The sequence below is a fragment of the Chlamydotis macqueenii genome, chromosome 3 (assembly GCF_036417535.1).
Source record: "Chlamydotis macqueenii isolate bChlMac1 chromosome 3, bChlMac1.mat, whole genome shotgun sequence".
NCBI lineage: Eukaryota > Metazoa > Chordata > Aves > Otidiformes > Otididae > Chlamydotis > Chlamydotis macqueenii.
The window spans coordinates 44601912-44626761 of NC_141558.1; the positions used below are offsets into that span (position 1 = coordinate 44601912).

At 40.0% G+C, this 24850-nt stretch overlaps 2 protein-coding genes across 4 annotated transcripts in view; both read right to left on the reverse strand.

Annotated features, from left to right (window-relative positions):
- Nucleotides 1-2784: 2784 nt before the first annotated feature.
- COQ3 (coenzyme Q3, methyltransferase) lies at nucleotides 2785-10673 on the reverse strand. Its single transcript, XM_086745286.1, has 7 exons — nucleotides 10564-10673; nucleotides 9209-9332; nucleotides 8671-8823; nucleotides 8412-8511; nucleotides 6622-6864; nucleotides 5276-5435; nucleotides 2785-3848 (listed from the first exon to the last, which is right to left on the reverse strand). The coding sequence occupies exons 1-7, from the start codon at nucleotides 10649-10651 to the stop codon at nucleotides 3652-3654; spliced, it is 1065 nt and encodes a 354-aa protein (XP_086601412.1). The 5' UTR covers nucleotides 10652-10673; the 3' UTR covers nucleotides 2785-3651.
- A 2716-nt stretch (nucleotides 10674-13389) lies between these two features.
- PNISR (PNN interacting serine and arginine rich protein) overlaps nucleotides 13390-24850 on the reverse strand; it is a 31297-nt gene continuing 19836 nt past the window's right edge. For 2 of the 3 annotated variants that reach the window (XM_086743308.1, XM_086743310.1), the window contains 8 exons: nucleotides 23937-24123; nucleotides 23473-23663; nucleotides 22745-22876; nucleotides 21604-21703; nucleotides 20813-20866; nucleotides 19342-19512; nucleotides 15615-16716; nucleotides 13390-15363 (listed from right to left, as the gene is read on the reverse strand). In XM_086743308.1, the coding sequence (XP_086599434.1) occupies nucleotides 15333-15363; nucleotides 15615-16716; nucleotides 19342-19512; nucleotides 20813-20866; nucleotides 21604-21703; nucleotides 22745-22876; nucleotides 23473-23663; nucleotides 23937-24123 (1968 nt within the window). In that variant the 3' untranslated portion in view covers nucleotides 13390-15332. The remainder of the gene's footprint in view (nucleotides 15364-15614; nucleotides 16717-19341; nucleotides 19513-20812; nucleotides 20867-21603; nucleotides 21704-22744; nucleotides 22877-23472; nucleotides 23664-23936; nucleotides 24124-24850) is intronic. The other variant, XM_086743309.1, reaches the window with a different exon arrangement.

The window sequence follows — 24850 nt, forward strand, 5'->3', positions numbered from 1 at the left end:
GGGCTGGGACTGTGTGGACTGATGGGAGAGAGATGAGACAACATGGTGAGCCACGTCAGAGCTAAATAGCTGCGATGACCCAAAACAACGTAGTTCACTCTGTAGGATTTTTTTGGACAGACCTTGCTCTGGTTTTTTTTTGGCTCCTTGCTCTGGTTTGTTGTGTTGCAGAAACAAGTGGTTGGGAATAGGATAGTCAAGGGTCCACAAGCAGAAATAAAAGAGGCTGAAAAAGAGTAAGTCCCAAATATGACCTTTTCCCAGTGTGAAGGCAGGAATCACCTTTTGCCTCACCCCTAGTCCCAGGTGCGTGCCTGGTGCTATAACATTACTTTTTTTACCTCCTATCACCACACTATTCCTGTAAGCATCAAAGCTATGGTTCTATACTCAGGAACAACTTGCAACAGGAAAGCAAAAAGACTTGCAAATTTATTTGACTTAAATTCTGTCTGTTTCAATAGCACTTATTAAATTTTCACAGCAGCCGGACTAAGTGTGAAATCTCTATTGGTTTCCTATGCACAGATTTTAAGAAAAAAGTTTCTGCAGCATGAACACATAGTATGTATTCAGTGCACAGTACTGAATTTGATTACACTGTGTCAGATGCACTTTTATGAATAATGCAAGGATTTTTAAAAATGAGCTAAAAAGCAAGGTATAGGATATTCTTGCAATGTTTGATATCTCACTAACATGATCTCTACTGCAATCATTTAGCTTCTAGCTTAAAAAGGGGATGTTTTAACGAGAGGGATGAAATGCAGACAGAAAAGTTACCATACTCCACCAGAAGAGGAAAACTGAGGGCTGGAGACTGAGGATAGCACACATCGGGACATCTGGAGACATCCCGTGGGTACAAGGACCTGTTCAGGCAGCCCCCACCCCTTTGACCCCACCACTCATTAAACTCTCCCAGGTTGACAGGGCTCCTGTACAAATGTGGGAGCAGAAGGTCGTCAAAACCTTTTGACGATAAGGTTTTAATCAAAAACAAGGGTATCCATGGACAACGAGGTCTATGTGCTTGTTGCTTAAATGCCAGCCATTGTTAATTTGGTGTGTGAGCCCTCTTGTGAGCCTGTACAGAAAACCCAAGCAGCATCAAAGGCTTTTTGTGCTAGGTGCAATAGAAACAGCAGCGGAAAAAAAAAAACAAAACAGTTCCTTCCCCAGGCGCCTCACAGTTTAATGAAAAAACACAAGCAAGCGGGAAGAAAGGATGTGAAAGTCAGGGTAACAGCTGGTTACAGAAACATCTGGATTTAGGAAATGGGTGAATGGGAGACGGTTCTCCCTTGGGGGATGTTTCTAGTGGGCTACTCCAGGAATCTGTCCAGGTCTCAGTGCTTTTCAGATACTGTTTCTTTGTATAGTTGCAAATAACTTAGGCTGAGTTGATTACTCAGGTAGAGGGACTCACTTATGTGCCTAAACACACTGTTAGGAACAAAGACCGCTGGTTATCTGCTCTGGCTCCACATTTTTCCCAGTGTCGCTCCTCTCCTGGATGGTACATGCTGCTTTGCATGCATGACCGACAGAGCAGAGACTCCCATGCAGAAGAATGTCAGGCAAAAGCAGAATGTGTTCCTCCTGCTGACAGCATTTGTAAGACCATTACTGAAATACTGCATCCATTTCCACCATCATGCTTCAAAAAGGATGTTTACCACAAAATTTTATACTAAGTCAGAAACTTACACTGTAAAAGTAAACAGCTGTAGAAATAATCTCAGTCCATTTATCGAAGAGAAAATTAAGAGGTGACAACTCAAAACTACACCAACTACATTTACTAGACTGAGACAGCTGACAGCAGAGAGGTCCATCACCTAAAAAAACGAAGATGTTAAGACATCACTGGCTGGGATATGAGGTTAGACCACTTCAACTGATGAACTTTTGGAACTATTTAGTTATCGACATAGTGGCTTCTCCATCACAGAACTCTTTATGTGAAGATGAATCTTCTTCCCAAAACCAAGCTACAGCCCAAACAGGTACTATAAAGCAGAATTTACTGTCATGGAAATGATCACACTAGATAACCCTTTTCAGTCTTAATATCTATGAATTACTATTATTTCCATTATAAATTAACTATATTCTTCTGTGCATCATAGAATCATAGATTGGTTAGGGTTGGAAGGGACCTCCAAAGGTCATCTAGTCCAACCCCCTTGCAAGGAGCAGCGACATTTCCAATCTAGATCAGGTTGCTCAGAGCCTCATCCAACCTGGTCTTTTCCAGGGATGGGGCATCCACCACCTCTCTGGGCAACCTGTTCCAGTGTTCTACCACCCTCAATGTAAAAATTTTTTTCCTAATATCCAACCTAAATGTACCTCCTTCTGTTTGAAAACCATTACCCCTCATCCTGTCACAACAGGCCCTACCGAACAGCCTCTCCCCATCTTTTCTGTAGGCCCCCTTGAGGTACTGGAAGACCGCTATCAGATCCATCATGAAACTCTGATCCCAAGGCATCACGCAGGTGGAGCAAAGCAGCAAGAATGCAAATGCGTAATACAATAATTTAGCTCACCAAACCTCTAGAGCAGGAAAAATGCAGTAGTAGCAAAAAAAAAAAAACAAACAAAAAACAAAAAACCCCAAACCCTACCCCCTTCAGAACAACCACCAAAAAGAGTAAAAGTTTAATTTTAATCTTCGCAAACAAAAAGTTAGAAAAACACAGCCAGCCCCCCTCTCTACCTGTATACAACCAGAGAGAAAAAGAGGCAGAGAGAGAAGGAAAGAAATACAACCATGGATACACACAAGACATTTTATTTAGAAAGGCCTACTTCATTGCAGATCAACGCTCTTCCTAAACCTGGCACTAGCACTTTAAGACTGAGTAGGTATGGCACTTCAGTTCTAGGACAGACTGCTGATGTATCCTCTCTAGCACAAACCTCTGGTCGCTTAGTAAAATTTTACCTGCGTCTTTATTTCCCTTTATTTGGGCAGAGGGAGAAAGTTGAAATAATAGGGACAGATACAAGTACCTTTATGGGGAAGAGGCTTCTGACAGCTGAGGCACTCTGGTCTAGGAGACTTTTCGTCCACCGCTGCAGCCAGATCACATCAACTGTAGAAACAGCATGACCCAACAGAAAAAGTTTGCTGCTCACTTTTTTCCCCTCCTCTCACAGTGAAGGCATAATAATAAACAAATGTTTGCAGTTTTTAAGTGTTCTGTGTATTTTAATTGACTCGGTTCAGTAACTAAAATATCTGAGGCATTTTATTTATCATACACTATTGTGTTTTTAAACTCATTCTACATTTAAGTTATTATTCTATGGAGATCTGAGTTTTCCTAGTAGGACTGAAAATGCCATCCCATATAAGAGCTTCCTCCAAGCTGCAATTCCCTGTCCAACAATTTGAAACTGCTTTCTTATAAAAATACTTACTCTTTAAAAGCTTTGCTCATTTCAGTCTTAAATGATTCCTGAGATAATGGACACCTGTTTCTTTTTCTGAGACCGCCCTAAAATATTTGGCCAAAAATAGCATAAGCATTATTAATGCAAACAGCAAGCCTGTTGTTGAAAAAGGTTTTATTATGTCCATCTGGGTAAAACCTTCTTTTCTGTTCCTGGTGGCAGTCCATCACCACACATCTCCGACAGTCACGTGGCAGTGCCAGCTGCGGCTGGGTGCTGTTCATTTTCCAGCTCTGACAGCACGTCTGCTGGGCTTGACTGTTCCCGAGCCCCGGATTTCACAGCGTGCATTGCATAGTTAATGCTCGTGCTTTCCATCCAGCTCCATGACCCCCAGAGCGGATTATACAACATCCCATTCACAGTCTTGACTGAAAAGCCATCTAGAAAAGAAAGCAACAGATGTTCTTAAATACTGTAAGTCATTGCAACATCAAACCCTTTAGAAGAGCCAGTCTGAAACACGCTTCTTCCTCAAAGCAGGGGAGCAGTGCTTCACAAGCCGGCCTTTGTCAGATGCCATCACAAGCAGTGGCAACAGGCAGCACTGGTGACAGTGGGTCCTGCTACTGGCAGTAGCAGCAATAGCTCTATGCCAGGCCACGTGCCATTAGCACACTATACAGTGAGCGAAGTGGTATGCTAGAAACCCAAAATTCGCACCACCACATCTGGGTGGCTGGTGACGTTTTCTGTAGATGGAGCCATGCTTCACATTGACATCACGCACTTCAAAATGAAAATCTGAGCATGCCTTTGGAAGGATTCTGCAGATTCCCTCTAAGAAAGAGGCAGAAGACTGCCATCAAAGACTCAGTGCAAGTAAAGAGTGATTCAGCACTCCCAGCTGCGCAGCTCTCAGTTCACCGAGAGCCATGCAGCTCTGCTGTGTCCCAGCAGGATACATGAGGGAAGGCAGAAAACAAACACCCTACCAAAACAAAGCGCTCCACTGCACCTGCTTCTCCTTTTGAAAGGAGAATGGAAAGAAACATCAGCATGTGAGCTAGTTCTTAGTGATGTTCCTTACAGCATCACTTCAGAGCGCCAGCAGTAGACCTTGCCAAGAGAATAGCTCGACTCATACTTCAACTTATTCACAGTGAACTAAGGCAAAGTGAAACATGCGGTGAGAGGGTTTTAAAACATCTGCAGGGAAGAAGGGCAATGGGTAGAACTCTTCCCAGCTTCTTCTATTTTAAAAGATACCAAACCAGGGCAATTTAATTATTTCTTCAAATCAGTATAATGCAGTTTCTCAAGAACTGACTAATCAATTTCTATTAAATTTCATCTTCATGTTTTTTAAGAAATCTTTTAGTAACATAATATGAATAAAGAACACGGAGCAGCAACCAAAAATAAAAGCACCTTCTCTCAAGGGGAAGATGACAAACAATGCAGCGGCAGCAGTGCAGGAGCACCAATACAGTTATTTCCTCAAACCTGCCCTAGAGCATATGAACCACTTCAGAGCATACATTCTGTCACCAGAAACGACGGAAAACCTTGGAATTTTCATTTAGGCTATCAAACAGATGGCAGCTGCAACAGTGACTTTGAGTAATCTCTGCATTTTAAATAATAAATAAATTTAAATAAATAAACTTAGTTTATTTATTTTATGCAAAATCCAGTAAGCCGTAGTGTCTTTAAACCAGAAATAACACTCATATTATGTGACTGGTGACTGACAGGAAAAGCTGTATATTGTTGCTAGCACTCACACCACCTAGCTTATCCCCTCGCCATTTCTACAGGGAGCTTTTGGATCTCTCTCTGCATTCCCATCATCTGGGCTGGAACTTACTTGATTCCAGGAGGTGCTCCAGCTGTTCAGGGGGAACAAACTTCTCCCACTCATGTGTTCCTTCCGGTACAATGCCTATTATTTTTTCTGCAACCACAATTCCCAGGACATAGGATAACTGTGTTTTATTGATTGTAGTAATAAATAAGGAACCTTCAGGCTAATTAGAAGATTAAAACATTCAATTAGAAGAATATTTAAATTTTTTAAATTGTAAATTTAATCACATTAAAACACAGTTTGTCTACCTACAAGTCTACACGCTGCAAGAATAAGAACTAATTTCCTCCCAGGATAGGTATTTACAAGTATATATTTTAAATACAATAAAGAATATAAAGTTCTAACAGTATGACTCAGTAGTCCTCAAAGAGCCATAATCAAAGTCTTGGATGGTCCAATAACCATTTCCTTGCCAAAAAAAAAAAAAAATCTAACAAAGTCACTTGTAATGTAACATTGCCCAGGAAGTGGATAAATAAAAGGTATTAAGGCATATATGATATCCATTGTAAAAAGAAACATTTTTTTTTTATTAAAATAAAAGTAAAATGTGCACTACTGACTAATTTTTGAGACTGATGACTGCTGTGCTTGTTTTAATGATTATAGGGTCAGGAAAAAAAAAAAAAAAAAAAGCCAGGAATGAATTTTAAGTACTTAAGAGACTGTTTGGTAGAAATAAAGAATAATTTCTACTTCCCCAGCAGGCTGAAAATTAGTTAAGCGTTCTATTCAAATAATCTATATTCCTTCTGATGACCAGAAAGATAACTTAAGAGATTAAAGGAAAGTTGCTGCTTGTGTGCTGGGCCTACCATGCTTCTTTACAAAAGAAATAATATCAAGAGGAATAAAACACCACCTGCTTATCTCCAAGCAGACCTATCACCCTTTAAAAGCAATCCAGGAGCACATCTGATGTGATGTTAGAGCTGGAATAGAATTTTTTGAGTCAGAAACATGATTATAGTCAGTCTGAATGCAGTATGAGCCACAGCTGTCCATCAACAACAGCAGTGGCATGTTTTCTCTCACCTAGGTGAAATCAGATGCAAACAGATTTCTTAAGGTCTCGATGCAAAGCAACACTGCAGTGCTAGGTAATGCCATTAACACTTTTCTAAGGCAGCACTGGGGAAATAAATTTCCTCTAACTTTAGTTATTGAAGTTGGGCAGATGTACTTGCATGATGAAGGGGAACAGAGGCACCTCTGGAGTACAGTTCAGACTTCAAGGTGGAGAAATTAACACAGATGCAGGTGTTTTCACATTCCTTCAAATGAAAGCCTTAATAATAAAAGAGAATAAATATTCCCAGTAACAAAAGCAAAAACTCTCTTACCTTTAACACCTGAGAGCAACACTTGATAAACATTTCAAGGTCAGCCACATGCTCCACTACTTCAGAAGCTACGATTACATCAAAGGTTTCCACACACTCTTCCACAATCTCCTCCAGTGAACTGGACTTGTACTGTATTCTCTTGGCCAGGACCGGATCAAATGACTTGTGTTGATCTGCTGTTCTAATGTTGTCCTCCAGAGGATCAATTCCAGTAACTGAAGCTCCCAGTCTACCTAGAGGCTAATAATACAGAGCAGAATTTATTCTCTGCATGAAAACCATTTACTTAAAGGTGTCTGCAACTTTGCAATGTACATACAGAACGCAGAATAACATCTATTGGAGGACAAGACAAACAACTGTAAATTATGAGCTCTGATCTAGCAGTTTTATTTTAAATGTTTATTAAAGCAAAGAAAATTATATACTGGAATACACATATTTAAAGTTGTCATGTAGAATATAATGTTCTGAATCCATTGTGTTACACCAGATAAAAATTCCCTCCACTACTACTCTCTGATAGAGGAAAAACAAAGGGGAAAAATCAACACAGTACTTAAAGGGGGGAAAACAATGCTGTATTTAATTACTGTCATTACTTTCTTCAACATCCACCTGTAATGGTAAATCCTCATATCTTTTTAATGGTTACTTAATATATGATTATCTCTGGGACTTTCGCACTGCTGAGAACTAAACACTGATGTTTACTAGGATAGCATCAGGCTTGGCTGTCACTCAAGATTCTCCAGTGTCTTCTTACTCATGGGTTAACACCTCAGCCATCACCTCTTCTGAAACTGAAACAGGCTGCAGAACATGACCACACGTATGTTATTCCAACCCGAAATTCTCCGGTTGTTCAGCCTGAGAACGTGAGGCAGCACACCAGTTTTGCCAGCCTTGTTGGAGAGCAGGCTCTTCTAAAGTACAGCATTTTGCTTCAAATAAAAGAAGGGGGGGGGGGAAAATGACAAGGAGAGATTCAAGTCCTTTTGTAACATCTCGTTTCGGATGCCAATTAAGTTCCCAGGGTAACTCAGCCAGATCTGCAATCCTAAATTCGCAAAGCATCCCTAGTCTATTGACAGGATATAGCCACCATGTGTGGCTGAAGGGTTCCACCACAAATAGTTACTTCTCAGTCCCAGGTTTGTGTAGACTCCTCAGGAAGCAGCTGTAACATCAGCCCCTGTACCAGGAGAATCTCTCCTGACAAAGAGGAGGTATGTCTCAGGTGTTTGACATTATTCCATGCTTTTCCCTTGAGATTAAATCAAAGATGAGAATCCCCACCTCAATATAAAAAAAACCTGAAGATAAGCAATTCAAAGAAATGAGTGTTCAAGAACAGGTTTATAACTTAAAATACTTCTTTGGTAACAAGGATTGTAATGATTAAAAGTATTCTTGCCTAGGCTCCAAATTAAAAAAAAAAAAAAAGTTGTCATAATGTGACAGCCCAGAAGAAAGCTAGAAGACTTTTACATCATTCTTCTCCTCTCCTTTTCTTTACAGTTTTTGAGATCTTATTTTTCTCATGAACCCCAGGATTTTAGGATTTCTCATTACCAATTCCCTCCTTTTCTGTAAACCACCACCGCTATGCTAACCAAATATTCTATGGGGTTTGTAAAATGCACTGCACTCCAAAACATTCAGTAACTAATATATCATAGATGAGAAAAGCTCCTCCTTGGAAGATTAGAAATTAAAAAGGGTAAAACAATTCAAAAACTTCATATGCTTTTTAACAAGAGAAACTGAAGCATACTGTTTCTCACCTCACTCAGCAGTCCACCGCCACAGCCAACGTCGAGAATCTTTAATCCAGAAAGTGGATTTCCCAGATGATAATTACTGCTCATATTCAACAGAGTATCTCTGAAAGAAAAAGGATGTGATTAAAGGCAAACACACAAAGTGCTTTAGTAGATGCAATACTACCTTAAGTACTGGTAACTGTTTTTCTTTTACAATGTTTTCTGAGGTTATGCAGAAATAGTACACATTAAAAAAAAAAATCTGTTGTCAAAACCATACCTAATAAATGGCACTCTAATGTCATTCATAGAATGAAGGGCTGAATATTCTCCTTCTTCATCCCACCACTTCTGCGCAAGGAGCTGGAATTTTTTCATTTCCTTTGAATCCACTGATGAGTGTGAAGTGCTGAAAAGTCTCTTCATAGTGAGCCTAAATAATGAAAGCTGAATGTCATGAAACTAATACTCATGTTTCACGTCAGCTGAAATATGGGACAAACCAAATTCTGCAAGATCAGAAGATGAACAAAGAAAAAAAAAAAAGATAAACCTTGTGTTCCTTTAGAGATTCTACTTATACTTGATTAAAAACAGATTTTATGCACTGTACATATAACATATCTTCTAAAATAGATGGCTGCACACCTGTAATTTTAAAGTTATTCATTAGTAAAACAAAAATAGGCCACATCAAACATTTAAACATTTTTGAGATTTAAAAATTACTTCTTGTGACACTGTCACAAAGTAAAATTGAATTATTATAGAAAATTATGGTCCTTGTCACGTAGGATTATTTTAGATACAGTACTTACATGCTGCTTTTTATTTCGGTCAGAGAGACAGGCAGAGTACTACTGGATTTCTGCTGTATTTTCCAGTTCCAGTTCTGAAGGCTACCTCTCAGGCCTGTCTGAAAAGACAGATCAGCACGATCATCTGCATAAATAAAAGAAAGGCAATCAAATGGAAAATATCAGCTTTATGAGAGCTCACAGGAAAAAAAAAAAACAAAAACAAACAAAAAAATCTATGTTCTAGAACAATACTAACCATGCTAATCTTTACATGTCTGCTCACTATCGTACTTGGGGAGTGCCTGGGGATTAAATCAAACACCGTGCTAGCTCACCACCCCAGTACTTCTCAAATTATGTATGATGACATTTTTTTCAGAGCCTGAATGAAAAGGAACTTTTCAGGCAGCTGAAACGTTTCAGTTAGTGAGAATTTCACCAAAATGTTTACTCTGACCACAAGCTGTGCATACACACACACACACTTGTAGTTACCAACACAGGGCTCTGTTTCATTACATATTGGAATAAGAAATATATAGCTGCATGTTTGGGATTTGGGGGTTTTTTTTTGTTTTGTTTTGTTTTTTGTACAAATTGGTAAGGAAACGAGTAAGAAAACCTCACAGATGGTGCAGAGACAGGCCAAGGGCAGCCTTGAAAACTGTTCAGCATGCCTGCATTGCCAAGGCACGCTCGGCTCTGCCAGGCGTAACACACACTCGCTCAGGATCCAGCTGCTGCCTGGTCACCAGCGATCCCCAAACCACAGCAATACCTCACTGCCCCCCCTCACGGCCCCCCCTGAAGAAGATTTTAGGTCACAGTGAGCCATGGGGAGATCCACAGATACCTCTAGGCAAAGGAGGTGGCAGGAGGAAAATACCACCATGGGGAGAGCTCTGACAGACAGACAGACAGCTCTGGCGTGGAGAGCCCAGCAGGACCTGCAGCACAAGGCCTGATGGGCTGGCGCTGGCGCTGGGCTGGCTCACGGAGCAGCTTTACCAGCCCGACCGAGAGCACGGGCGCGGTGCAAGCAGGGGAGGGAGACCGCTGCGTGCAGCCGCAGGCGTTCACGGCTCCGTCGCGGGAGAAGAGCGGCCGTGCCCTCGCTCAGCTGCCTGCCGTGGCCAGGCCGCGCCCGCCGAGGCTGCCGGGCTCCCGCCGAGACTGCCGGGTGCCCGTCGGGTCGGGGACGGCCGCGGTTTGCAGGGGGGCCGGAGAAGCGACACCCCACTAGGCCGCCTCCGCCGCGGGGGGCGAGGCGCGCCGGCTAGGCCTCACCGCCCGCGGGCACCGCACCGCACCGCCCCGGGCCGGGCCGGGCCTGGCCCGGGGCCCTCCCCCTCCGCGCCCGCCCGCCCGCTCACCGCCCGCAGCCCCCGGCAGCGCAGCCGCCACCCGCCGGCCCCCGAGGGCGCGGGTGAGGGCTCGGGCCGCCCCGCCGCCGCTCCACATCGCCGCCGCCGGCTCTGCCCCGCCCCGCCCCGCTCCGCCCCGCCCCGCTCCCAGCGCCGGGCGTGCGGCAGCGACACGGTGCCGGCTGCCCCTCGGGGCGGGCGCCGGGAAGGTTGGTTCCGCCCGGTGCGGGGGCCCGGCCCGGCTCTCAGCCCCCGCCGGCGGTTTGACAGCCGGGCGGCCTCGCCTCTGGGCGCGGTGGCGGTGCGGGCCTCCTGCTGCCGCCGAGGCTGCGGCTTCAGCGGCTGGGGCCCGACGCTGCGGCCTGCAGCATAAAACAAAATTTGTTTATAGATTTTTATAATGTTATTAAAATTTTGCTGATATTTATTTTCTGAAATGTAAGGGAAGGGGAAAAAACGCTGGACAGACCGTTGCAAGCACTTCAAGCTTGGTTGTTCTTAAAATAGATTCCAGTTGCAGAAGACACGGTAGAAGCAGTGAGAAAACCCGCTTTATTCACCTTTCCCTTCACAGGAGTGACGCACCTTGCACCGTAACCCGCTGACAGAGCAGGCTTTGCGCCCCTTCTGCCTGCAAGACCCGGCCTGCGGGAACGCCAACCCCCAGTGTCCTACAGGTGCGTCCTGCCGAATGTCGCCATGGCTTCACCTGGAAGCCCTGCTGGAAGTTAACAGTGATTTTATTTAAATTTATGCCCCCTTACTCCTGTCTGTGGGCTTGATCCTTGAGCATCTTGGAACAAGAAAAAATGCCTTTAGCAGAGCAGCAGCCTGCGCTACGCAGCTGTGGTGTGGAGCAGAGCCCTTGGCCCCTAAGATGGCAGGGCTCCAGACAAACTCCTGAGCGCTTCCTATGGGGACGTAGCAAAGCTGGTTTGTTGCTGCCTGTTGCAGAGGCTGCCGCATCACGGTCGGCAGGCAAAGTCGGGGCTGCAGCCCGGGAGGGACAGGGCTGCCTTCCCCTCTCGCCCAGGGCCTCGGACCGAGGTTCAGTCGAGGGGTTTGAATCCATACGCTGCTGTGAGCAGCTCTGGCAGTTCAGAGATGAGACACAGGGAGCTCTGCTTCCCCTCCTCCTTCTCCTTGGCAGGCTTCAGCATTTTCAGATCCTCCTGGTGAGCTAGTTTAACACGCTTAAATGGTAAAGAATGTAGCCAGTTTTTAAAAAGAATCATTTTCTGACACTTTATAGAGCTGCAGGTCTCATGAGAAAGTCCCATGAAAGCCAACGCTGAAGGGAGTGGTGCTGAGCAAGGGAGGAGTAAGCTATGAAAGCAGCAACTGGCAGCACTCTCGTGCTTTCCGGGCAGATGATCGCAGCGGCCGGGTTCCCTGCCCAGCCATGCGGACACTGGCATGCACAGGCAGGAGGCACAGTCTGCACAAAGCCAAGGGCAGGAGCACCCTCCAGGCAGCAGGAGATTTCCAGTAGTATAACCAGTTGTGGTTTGACTCACTCTTCCCTCCATCTAATGCCAGTCCTTGCTCAGTGCTACAACCCTCACTACTTGAAATCTGCCCATTTACAGGTGTCCTGTAAACATACTATACTTTTTAAAGCTAAATAAGGACTACTGAAAGGTCTCCAAGAAGCTTATCTCAGCAGCAATTAAATATATGGCAAACCTACTTAGTGGGCATGTGCACCGCTTCTCTGCTCACCTACTTTCCATCCTGCAAAGCTCACAGTCCAGTGAACTTACAAGTGATTCAGAACACCTCAGAGCTACTGAGAAAACAGAGCTCAAAGAAATCCTTTACGCTAAGACACAAGGTCTTCCTAATACACAAAAATAAGCCTTCCTTCAAACTGTGTTTCTGCATATTACTGATGCAAATTAATTTATTACTTTTCATTTATTTAGTAAAGCAAATGCAAAATCTGGAGAGAGCGAGCCAATCCTTACATTACCATTGCTTTTATATTTGTGCTTTTCAAAAATTTAGTAACAGGCAATTAAAATACATGCACACTGGGAAGTATTTTACTTAACAGGATAAGCTGGTTTTGAACTAGAGGTAGCTAATCCATTTTTTCTGTGAGTAAATACAGACTTTATAATACCAGCAGTTAAAAGCAGCAACCTAGACTCTAACCTCTCCCACAAAACAGGGCCTCAAAGACACAAATAACAACACTTTTTCCAAAACAGTTATTATGCAATATTTCAAAAAGCGTGTAGTTGCTCAATCTTTAAATTTAGAATATCTTACCCAACTACTCTTCTTTGGCCTATCCGTGGCCACAGCTGGTTCCTGTTCTTAGACGGCGTAACTGGTACTTGGGGGACATGTTCACATTGGTTTTGTTGTATTCATCTTCAAAACAATTTGCATGGAAACAATTTTTCACTTGATTCCACACCATCTCTTATTTATTAAAAAAATTCTTCAAGGGAACTGCCTCCAAATGTCATGTTGCTTGCCGCATGACATTCAAAATTGTATGTCTTGCTCTCCTGCAGTGCACTGAAATATTTTTGCAGTATTTATTCTAAAATGTAAAATAATAGAGCAACAACCCAATGCAGACTATTCCAAAATGATACGTTCCCATTTTTGTATGCATTTGCACATTTTCATTTAAGATCACTTCAGATGGATGGAATTAAAAACTGGATATTATTTTAGCCTTTACCATTGAAGAACATTCATAAGGGAGATACTAAAACACAGAGAAATCTGATGTATGTGAAGCTGACGTAGTACTGATGTACTTCTCATTACTGGTGTGCTGAATATGCTGTTTAGTAAGATTTCTGAAACAGTTAGATTCAGAGATTGTATGCTCTTTTTATTGGCATACAGTCACTACCCATATAAGTGCATTTGTGTCAAAAAAAAATTGTCATATTTACAGGAAGTGACAGAATTCCAGTTGTTGGCAGAGTATATAAAGCTTTTCATACACAATCTTTTTTATTATTAGACAGAGAATATAAAATCTGAACTGAAAATCAAATTCAATGCATCATGGAAACTGTATTCCTCAATAGCTTTTCTTAAACTTAATTCTCATTTCTTTCTCTCTCAAAAGACATCTTTCGAAGACATCCGAGTTGTTAACACTACCTACTTTTAAAAAAATCCTCACTTTCACTAAGAGCCAATAGCATATTGAGATTGGATCTTATTGTTACTTATATCCATACCAATGCAAGTAGAAGCAGCGTGTCGCAAATTATGCCTTATTTTGCTAACAGGTATGATTGCTTACTCTATGTAAAATGTCTTAATTGGGGGGGGTATGTTATTTATAACTGATTAACTAATTATTTATCTGTACCAGTGTTTTGATAAACATGCATGTATTTACCAACATATAGTTAAAATGTGATTCTTTGCATTGAAGCAGTTTACTTCTGTATCTATTTTATGAAAAAAAAATACATTGCCAAAAACGCCACATAGCTGAATTCTAATTTTAGTTAAATGGATTAACCTGTTCATGAAGACATGCTTTGCAAGTTGCCTGTACTAGGTTTTTTTTTCTGTAGAAGAGACAGCCATCAAAGAGAACTTGCTTTGATGTTAAGCCTTTTATCTTTTTCACAATTGGTATCATACCAGACCTTCTAGGCAAAGATGTCGACTCTTTCCTGAACTGATGTTCTCCTGTAAAAGTCACTGGCCTAGGGTTGTGTATTGCTGGTTGGGTTTTTTTAACTAGTGTTATTTCACACTACTAATAGCAATAGTTCAGTTCCTGAAGAAGGAGGTAACCTCTTTCACTTTATAGTGGTATTAAACACAAAAATGTAGTGACATTGCTGTCTAATCAATATATTTACTTTACAGGAATCACAATTCTCGTAACGCTAACAAAAATAACCAGCTGTAACGTTTACTACATGTTTAATGCATGTGCCAAAATGTAGAGTGAATAATCTATTGCCAGATTCGTAATGTGTACTGAGTGCCATTTATAAATGTATTCGATAAAAAACATCTAAAATACTGAGTCTTGTTCCTGTACTATCCCTGGACATCCAGAAAGTTCTCTCTGAAAACTGGGTGAGGAATATAGTTCCAGAGCTTAACACTGTCACACAAGATCAGTTAGCTGCACATATATTCCTAATGGGGTTCAGTCTGTTTAAGTATCGCTTGTATTACAGTGACCCATATTTTACACACACAGCATGTATTTCTTGCTAGTCTAAATAAAAAAGGTTATTAAAAATCTATTACACATATCTAAAGAAAAAATATTATGCCTTTCCTATGTTCTTCCACACCCCCAATAGATTAATCTCATATGGAGCACATATTTTGACAAGTGTTTTATGTTAAAATCTTTTTCAAGTACTTTATAAATTTGTTATACCAAAAAAGCTGCCTTTTTCTTTTTTTTTTTTTTAAGTACTTTGTACAATTTAACACAAAATTCAGGTGCAAGAATTTTAAACAAAAAATGAACTAAAGAGCTTTATTGACATCACAGTACATTCAATAGTAATTTTAAGAACATTACAGCTGAAAGAGAGAATGGCCTGTTTTATATTCTTAATAAGCACTACCGTTCTTGAAAAAATGTAATACAAAGAAATCCTATTAGGTATTTAATTCTGAGCAGCATTTGGAAAAAATACACCTATTTACAGATAAAAAAAGGATTCTGGTTTCACCTACATAGCCACAATGTGCCTCTATAATGAGACAAGCCTTTTATAACTCATGGAATTTTTAAACGTCATAGCACTGGTGCCATAAATTCCTCAGCGTTTACGACGAAGAGGAGTTGTTGATCTGAAAAATAAAGGAAAAGGGGGAAAAAGTTAATTGGAAAAAAATAAAAGACCCCCAAACCCACACACACTTTAGGCTTAGCAATTAATAGTTTTAAAAGATTTTTCCAAAGTTACTTTTGCCTAAGACAAAAAATTTAATAAATACCATACTTTATTACAAAAAAAGTTCATATGCCGTACACATGAAGACGAATATAAAAAAAAAAAATTTAAAAAAAAGTCAGACAAAATACTTAAAAAGTATACTACCTTGATCGTGACTTAGACTTGTGTTTGCGGCTTGCCTTCTTACCAGACCTTTGAGATTTCTCCATGGAGCATGACCGAATATGCTTCGATTTCTTAGCCTTCTTTTCTTTACTGCTTCCTGGTGATTCAGAACTACTCCTCGCACTAGATTCGGAGCCTGACCGTTTTTTGCTATCTTTGGTACAAATTTTTTTGCTCTCTTGTCTGGAATCCTGTCTTATTATTTTCACACATATTGAATCACCACGAGAGAAAGTTCTTTCGCTGTCTCTTTTTCTCTTTAATCTACTGTCTTCATGATTGCCAGCCTTACTTTCTTTTTCCTCTTTTTTGGGCTTTTCTTTTCTTTTTTCCTGATCTCTCTCCCTTTCTCTGTTCTTTTTTCTGTCTTTATCTACACCTCCACCCTGCTCCTTCTTCCTTTCTTGATCTTTACCCTCACTTTTATGTTTGTGCCTGTTTCCAGTAGGGCTTCTACGCTGGTCTTCAGTTTTACGTCTATCCCTGCTTCTGCTGCGGCTCGCACGGTTAGCTCGCCTGTCTCTTGAACGGCTACTACTTCTACGTCTATCCCAGCTTCTCTCTAGCGAAGGACTCAGATTTCTTCGCCTCTCCCCTCTTTCAGCACTGCGATTCCTACTAGATCTTCTCCTTTCCCTTATTTTCTCCCTGCTCCTACTCCTCTCTCTCCTATTTCTGTGGGAGTAACTCCTGCTTCTACTGCGCCTAACTTTATGTGAAGGCGTCCTACTGCGACTTTGTCTCTTCTTCCTTTTAGGAGAGGAAGAACGTGACGAGCTGCGACTACTACCTGAGCTAGTGCTATAGGATGAACTAGATACAGTGCTGCTGCTGCTACTGCTTCTGCTATTGCTGCTAGTGCTACCACTGCTAGAGCTTCTTGACCCACTCCTTCCTGTCCTCTCTTTACCCTCCTTTTTGAGTTCTGTATCAGGTGCGATTGCATTTGGAGATCTTTTCTTTTCATGAAGCATATCTGCTTCATATTCTCTCGCCTCCTGTGATGCCGAGTTACTATTTTGTTCTTTGCTGATAAATTCATTCATCTCTTTTGAAACTTTTTCACTTTGTAGCTTTTCTTCTGGAAAAAAAAGTATACAAAATAAAAATGCAATTAATTTGGAGTAATATGTAAATAATTTCCATAGTTACTTGTGGCAAAAACTAATTTCCAAGCACCTTTGATAATACTTAATGCACTGTCTGCCATCGTACCAACTACCTACCAAACAACTTGTTATTTTCTTTTATAATTCTACAAAAAGTTGCCCTCCTGGTTTAAAAAAAACATACGACCCAGACACTTTTAGAAGTCCCTGATGTAATTATTTCAACGTTTCCGTGGTTTAAGACAAAGTTCTGAAACAAATATCGTGGAGCACCAGAACTCCCAAATTCATCTTTTCCTCCTAAAACCTTTTGACACATCTGATTTTCCCCTTCTCCCCATTACAATACTCCTCTAGCTGTACCTACGCTTCCTGCCTTCCTTCCGGCTCTGCTCATCCGGGTTTGAGTCATTAGTGGCTGGTCTGAAGAAGTATTTCCCATACAGTGCACTGGTGGCACCTCAGTGTCAGAACAACGTTGGCTGTACCTGTATGTTTTGCATGCCTCATTACCCAAAAAAGTCTCAGAGGAGTACCTTTTGCTGTAGTACCTTCCTGCATGTTTGTTTTCTGAAAGAAAATACCGAGCTTATGGCGTTTTCCAAGGATAACTTAGATTAGTCCTAAATGCTAACTAGTCCAAGCAATTTACATTTGTCCTTAACAGGTTTTATGGCCAATGAATTCTAAGGAAGGGAGGAACAGCATAAAAAGGAGACTTGTAGATAATTCTTTGCTTAAGACTCAGCTCAAAAGTTGAGACCACAGCATTTAATACAGCTGGATGGTGAAGATCTTACAAAATGAAAAGTTAATGTCAGTTGAGATTACATCTAAGCTTGGTAGTCAGCAAATACTATAAACACAGTAAGAAGAGAAAAGAAGAATTAAAAATACATTTATTGGAAGCAACATAATGACTATGAGGTCAAGATTTTCATATAGAAAAACAAAAGACATTCAGACCCTCAGAGCATTTTCCAGAGGTTTCCAACTTTAAAAAAAGTTTTACTTATTTCTGTTCAACCTAGGATCCTTTGCATCTCTGGCCAAGTTTATCTCCCCTTCCCATTTTAAATTGAACTCAGAAAAAATAACTGACATGCAACATTTTTAGCCAAGAAAATGGCCTTTTGATGTGGGCCATCAGTTCCTGGATTAATTCAGGGAATAAAGCTGCATCCAGACACCCAGAGTGATGCGAAAGGCAACTGATGGTCAAATCTAACCCAGAAAACAATTCCATCTGGTCCTCAAGTTATTAGGTAATACAGGCAGAACCCAGTGTATGTTAGACGATGCTGTATTGTATATTAGAAATCTTCTGCCTTTCCTAAATACTGCTACAATGAGACTCTGCATTTAGTATTTTTCAGTATCTTGGATGTATAGAATCGGCTTCTTTACTATAGATTTATATTTCTGTAAAGTGCCCCACGGAGATGTCCCCAAATTGACACCTGGTTTCCTCTACTAGGAAGACAAAGGTCACAGGCCACCACTCAGTCACTCTCCATACAGCTATCTTTTTATGCATAGATCTTAAAACTCTCAGAGAATACTAAGGAAACCAAAAGTTTAGCTAGTTCAGCCTTTTAATAAGGGATCCATATGTCTTATTTCTAGGCTTTTCAAAGAAAAAGTGAAAGGAGGAGATAATTAATCTTAAAATAAGAAAAAAGTATGCTGTTGTAATAGCACGTTCATTCTCCTCCAGCTTATGAGCTTAGATCATGACTTCCTACCATTGTATTCATCTGTTGATCTACACTGCTCTTCAGCAGTGCAACATAACTGTCATACCCTTTTGACCTACACTATTGGTACAAAAGGACAAACCTTACCTTTTATGGAGAAGCAAAAGTAAATCACAGATTATTTAAAAAAAAAAAAAAAAATAAAGCCTGCTACCTTCTCAATGGCTAAGTGTGAACTGATTGGGTTCAATAATCTTTCCCCGGTATTAGGTACAAAAATCCAGTTATGAAGTTGCAGCATATGGAAACAAACTTCAACTACAACTGAGAACAGTGAGTTCAAAGAACCTGCACCCTCCCACTGTACATTCTGAAAGGCGCACTGCTCAAGATTATGTAACAGGAAAGCAAGTTTTTCAGATGATGTGAAATGTGCTTCATATACTTTGAGTATAAAACTTTAGGCAATTAAGTTTATACAGACTGCAGTCTGGTGCAGAAAGCTGAAATTTATCCCCCAGTCACTGAGATAATACTGAGATAATAATACTTTTTAAGAAATGCATCATACACACACATACTTTTTTATAAAGCAATACTATTATTTATATAGTACAATATCTATAGCATATAGATACATATGCTCCACGTTTGTATCTTTTACAATTGAAGTAGAATAGTTTACGTAACACTCTACATGGATATTTTTCTTATTGAAAAGAAAAGAAGCAAACCCCATTTTGATCAAGTAGCTCAAATATCTTTTTGTTAAATTTTTTTAATTAAAAAGAACCTTATTTCTAAATTTGGCTTAAAATGTGTTTTCTCTCCCCAATTTCCATATACTAAGTAGTAAACTCCACATGCAGCAGCATAGTAAGAAGACATTATATGATTTACCTTCTAGTTGTTTTTCTAGTAGTAGTTGCTGTTCTCTCTCTTTTCTCCAAAATGCTTCCTGTTTTTGCCTGATTCTGTGTCGTAATTCCTCATCATCAGTATCAGATGATTCAGAGCCTCTGTCACTCCTCTCATCTTCACTGTCTCCTGATCCATAACCACCCAGTCCACCTGCGTGCATAAAGTCCAGTCTATCACTAGGCAAGATTAAGCTTTGTTCTTAATATTTCTGTGGGGCAGAGGACAGTAACATTGCCCCTCCTCCACTTCCGCTTCTCTGAAGAAGTCACTTTATTCTGGTAAGTGCCAATGTTGTTTGACTGGTGTGATCAACGCCCCCATTATCTGCATTGATGCTCACTGTCTGGTTCTACTCCTTCTGGAATAGCTCGTCTATTTTTGGCAAGCAACTGCTGTGATCATGGTACTTTTTCCACTGTATAGAAGGGCAAAAAAAGCTCCCTGCAGAGATCGTAACAGTGCCTGCCTCTGCATCAGCAACTGGGCAGAAAATGCCTGGGACCTTTCCCAGAAGACACCTCTGAAATTACTTCAGCCGCCTCCATAGTCCAAGGCTACAGAAATTCTGAATGCTATATCAATTTTTCTATATTGATTTAGAAAACACTGCAGTTTAACAAGTACAGAGATAGAATAGAAATGGATTTTCTTCTCCCCTAGAGATATTAACTACTACTGGACTGATTAGAAAGATAAACTCAATTTAAACATCTGACACGGAGATATTTTACTTTCTTTCAGTCTGAGGTTCTTATGATCTTTATTGAGTTAGTTTTAAAACACGTGAATACTTGTGATGATAACAGTCAATCTAATTCATCGGAATTCCACGTAACGAGCACGTAACTGATGACTGACACTGCTGTAGTATGTTTTAGATGATAAAAAGCACGTTGGGAAAGATCTTTTGCTGTTGTGTCTCAAGCTGGAATTTCAGTCTCTTTTTCCTGTGTTGTTTCTGGTAATATTTGATACGGGAGCCTCTGTGCTTATGCAGCTTTTCAATACAATAACAAATCCAAATATTACAATATTTTTATCTATACACTTTCACATTACTCTTCTATCAATTTTCCCTTCTTGTTTGGATGGATCAAAATAGGATATAACAGTATTCCTCTCTCTGAAGACTGCAGTGTGCTTCTGAAACAATTATAGTTTGAAAAGTAAATTTACCTAAAGTTTTTCATGTTTTTTCAAACTTGGGGTAAGATTCTCAATACACTAACTCACACTAACTAGTCCTTTACTCCAAAAACCATCCCACTTACATCAGTAGGATTACCTGTGGAACAAACAAAGGTGCTGATAATGAATGATAAAAAGTTATCGGAAAGTGACCCATACTCATGGGCAATTAACATCTATTTTCAAAATGCAATTTTTAGAAACACAAGGCAAGAGCGAAACTCCCCCTTTAAGCCCTCTCAAAAATAAGGAACATACTTACCGAGTCCAGTGAGGGAAGCCAGTGCACTGGACTGTGCCAGCTGTTTTGCAGGAGCTTTGTATCACATCAACAACAGGAACAACATGTTAACACAAATAGCCACGATTTCATAGTCATGAGTCTATGGTATTGTTAAATCTACTACTATTGCTGTTCTTTGGAGGGAGAGAAGAAACATTAAAAACGCATCATCCATTTAAAACCAATTCTAGATTTTCTGACCATGAAGATGTAGAATAGTGAACAGAAAAAAAACAGATATATATATACTCATACATCACTTTCCAAGTTACAGCATCTGCACATAATTTTCAAGTTTCAGTAGTTACATATTTAGATTAACTCAGTTATGTTAAAAAAAATCTGTTAAGTAAGCACAATACAAGTTAATAGTAAAAGCAAATGAATTACTAATTGAGGACTCAAAGTTGGTCTCTTTTCACTTCTGAACAGCTAAGAACTTGAGATAAAGATGATAGCATTAAGAAACAGCTACAACTCAAGAACCATTGACAAACAGGTACCATTTTAACTAAATAAATGAACTGTATGAAAGAAATGGAATAACTGAAGTAAGTCACAATACACTGCACAGGACAAGAGTACATGATTACTGGATTTTAACTGTATCAAGTTGGATGCACTATACTGGAATTGTTCTTGGGGAATAACTATGGAGGTTAAATGTTCTAGAGACATGCAAATATAGAATATTCACAGAAGAAACTAAAAAAAAAAAAAACAAAAAACAAACCAAACAAACAAAAAAAACCACCCCAGAACCGGCATACCTTTAGTTGCTTTACGGTGAACATCTTTGGCCACGTAATAAATTTCTTCATTTGTGACATCTAAGAGAATCTCTGTCAGCAGCATTTTTGTCAGCATCATCTGAAGAAAATTGTATATACAATTAAAGGCCAAATCTTCTTGAATAAATGCTGCATTCAACCAATATCCATAGAGCTTAATTTCTTTTGATAGTTATGAAAATACTCTCCTGCACATTTCATTTAATGATTTCTTTCAACAGACATGACTTTAAAACCTAAGTCTGAAATTGTTTAAATTTGACTCGATTTCAAAACTTTCAGAACAGTTTGTATTTTGACTGTGAACTGTATCCACATCTATTACACACAGGTGTCCAGGGCACTGATTCCTAATGTCACAGATGATACAACAAATGAATATGTAAATCAGAAATATACTTAGACTGATCTCATTTATTCTGCAAAAAACAAAGAGCACACTTCTGTCTGCTATGCTGTCTCTCTGACCCCAATCCTGCAAAAATCATCAGAGGTTACTTATACAGGATTTTGTTACTACATATTTACTGCAATAATTGAAATGTCGGTAGCTAGTTCTCCAAGCTGCTCAGTCTGGCCCTATGCTTTACAAAAATATATTCATCAATTGTTTTTTAGAATTCAGGGCCTTCATTAAGAAGGTTTCAGTCGTACAATTAGCATACAACTATGAGGATTTCAAAGTATGACATTTCTGCAGACGCAGTGAAACTGTTGCTGGTCTAGGACTCGGGTTTCTATCACTTTCTTGCAAGATACATTTCTTAAATTCCCTTTCACAGGAACAGAGGTTGAAGCACAGATTTCAGATGGGTGCATTTAATCATTAAAAGTTTTCACTACTTTGATAAGTAAACAAAACCATAGAATTAATAATGGTCAACATAAAGATTGCAGTCATTACATTCTTTCAGTAATTTGCTGAGTACGAGTTATATAACCCATACCCTTGTATAAATGACAAAGACAGCATTATAAAGAGCCATGCAGATACAACCCTGCTTTACTGTATGATCTGTACTCTACCTCTATTGACAGGCAGAGAAGTGTTTCACTTTGCTATACCCCAAAAATATGCAAAATAGGCAGAAATATTTAGTGTGAACTATATTATTAATACCATTTGATATTCCTTTTCTTCTTCTGTCATTTCTGGTTCACTTTGCTCCTCTTGAGGAGCTGGGGATGGACTCCTGCTGATTTTCCCAACGCTTACAGCTTCTGTGTTTTCTTCATCTTCCTCATCACTGTCCTACAAGAACAGCATCATGCAGTTCAGGAAAAACTAGATGTCAAGCTCACTAGTTTCTGTTTATGATAGCTTACATTATTTACTTTGTACTGAAATCTATGTTGCAGTTATCATAAAACTATTGGGTTCTCCCCCCCCTCCTAATAAACATGCAGGCACCTCTCTATCCACACAAGAAAAGTAAATACATAGTTGTCAGTTCATTGTCAGACAGGCACTCAGAACTGCAAACAAATAAGTTAACTGCTGAAGTGAAAGCAACACACAGCTTCCTAAATGGGCTCAGGTTCGCAGATACAGGTATCTGAATTTGTTCTGCTACTGATTTAGAATTCAAACCTTCAAAGACCATGTACGTTCCCAAAATACAGAAAGTTGTTGCTTATTTGCTTATTACATATAAAATAATATATTTTCAGACATTAACAACTTTGAAACACAAAGTAAATGTCAACAAAGCAGCAGCTTAAACTTTACTTTAAGCAACAGAAACAAAGAGGTAACCAGGAACACAGAGTCCCTGTTTGGAAGAAACCAAAAAGTTGACACCTTTCAGGAAATACAAACCTGGACAAAAAGCAAACCCCTCTACTTACAAATTTACTTTTCTGAGGTAACCGTGGGCCATCCCCTTCTTCAGCCTCCTCACTTTCCTTTTTTTCTTTTTTAGACATCTGTGAACGTTGCTGCTCCATTCTCTCTTTTTCCAATTTTTTCTGTTTTTCTCGTTCCATCTTTTCCAGGCCCTCACGAATCCAGGCAGGCAGGGTTCTACGCTTCACAGCATCTACATAAGCAAGGTTTACAGTTTTGTAAGATGAAAAAAATCTTCCCCCCAAAAATTAAGAAAAAAAAAAAAAAAAAAAAAAAAGGCAGAAAACCCTCCACCCCAATCCAAACAAGCCACACATCTGATTCTGGGGGAAAAACCCCACATGTAAGCTTTTCTTCCCCTTCTTTTTTACTTTATGGAAAAAAAAAAAAAAAAAGGCTTCAAATTTTGCAATTCTTTTTAAAACACAGCTTTTATGTTTTTTCATTAAGGAGTGGTTAACTGTACCAATCTGTGGAGGCTCCTGCTTCACAGGCATCGCAATAGGTGAACGCTGTCGGTCTCTGAATGAGGGTCTTTCCCTTCGATTTTGAGGAGGTGCAGGAGGTGCTGGTGGACCTGGCGGCCCTGGTGGTCCTGGCTGCCAATAAGGTGGATGAAATCCACCTTGAGGTGGACCAAAAGCAGCCCCATGCTGAAAGAGTAATGCAGTTTATTTTTCTTCACATGGTAACAGTAAATACAGCATGTGCGCAAGTTGGTCTACAGAAATCCATGCAAGTAGGAATCCACGACTTCTAGGCTACAGAGACTTCTCAATCTCTTTTTCTGTGGTCCCCAAGAAACAAGCGTTCCTTAAATATTTAACGAGTAAACTTCAGATTTAAGCAGGGATACTAACAAAGCTGAAAGGGCTTCAAGCTATCTCCTTTCATATTGTACTAAACATTAAGCCCTAGAATCACCATCTATCTCCAGCAGTTTCTTGCCAGCTTATCATCAGAGCATGCAGTTAAATGAAGAGTACACAAAATTAAGCTTTAAAAGTCTAGCTATGTTAGCAGTCTTTCCTTTTAACTACAACATGAGGACAAAAATGAGAAGTTCAAGATTTTGTTACAAAAGAATTTTGCACTGTGCACTTTCCAGTAATCTTTCACAAATGTTATTAGTATGGCTGACTAAAATACTAAATGCATAAATATGCAAGTTTAGTAAGGACCCTGAGTTCTGAGCAAGCTGCATACAATCCAAAAGTCACCAGTCTTGAGGCATACAGGAGGGGTTTTTTGTTTTAATATTTGCTGCCCAGAAATATCTAACGAAATTTAAGAGGGGAGTGTTTAGGAATAAAGTTATGGAATCAAATATTTTTTATTACATTCTATTGACTATTTAAGTCACTAGTGGTAGAAGCATTC

Excerpts from the sequence above, each read along its gene's own strand:
- COQ3 (XM_086745286.1), bottom strand. The coding sequence starts at position 10,651 with ATGTGGAGCGGCGGCGGGGCGGCCCGAGCCCTCACCCGCGCCCTCGGG. Across the intron at positions 6,865-8,411 it reads GCGGTGGACTGCTGAGTGAG|CCTCTAGGTAGACTGGGAGC; the intron begins GTGAGAAACAGT and ends CTGTATTATTAG. Across the intron at positions 5,436-6,621 it reads GTTGCTCTCAGGTGTTAAAG|CCTGAAGGTTCCTTATTTAT; the intron begins GTAAGAGAGTTT and ends TCTTCTAATTAG.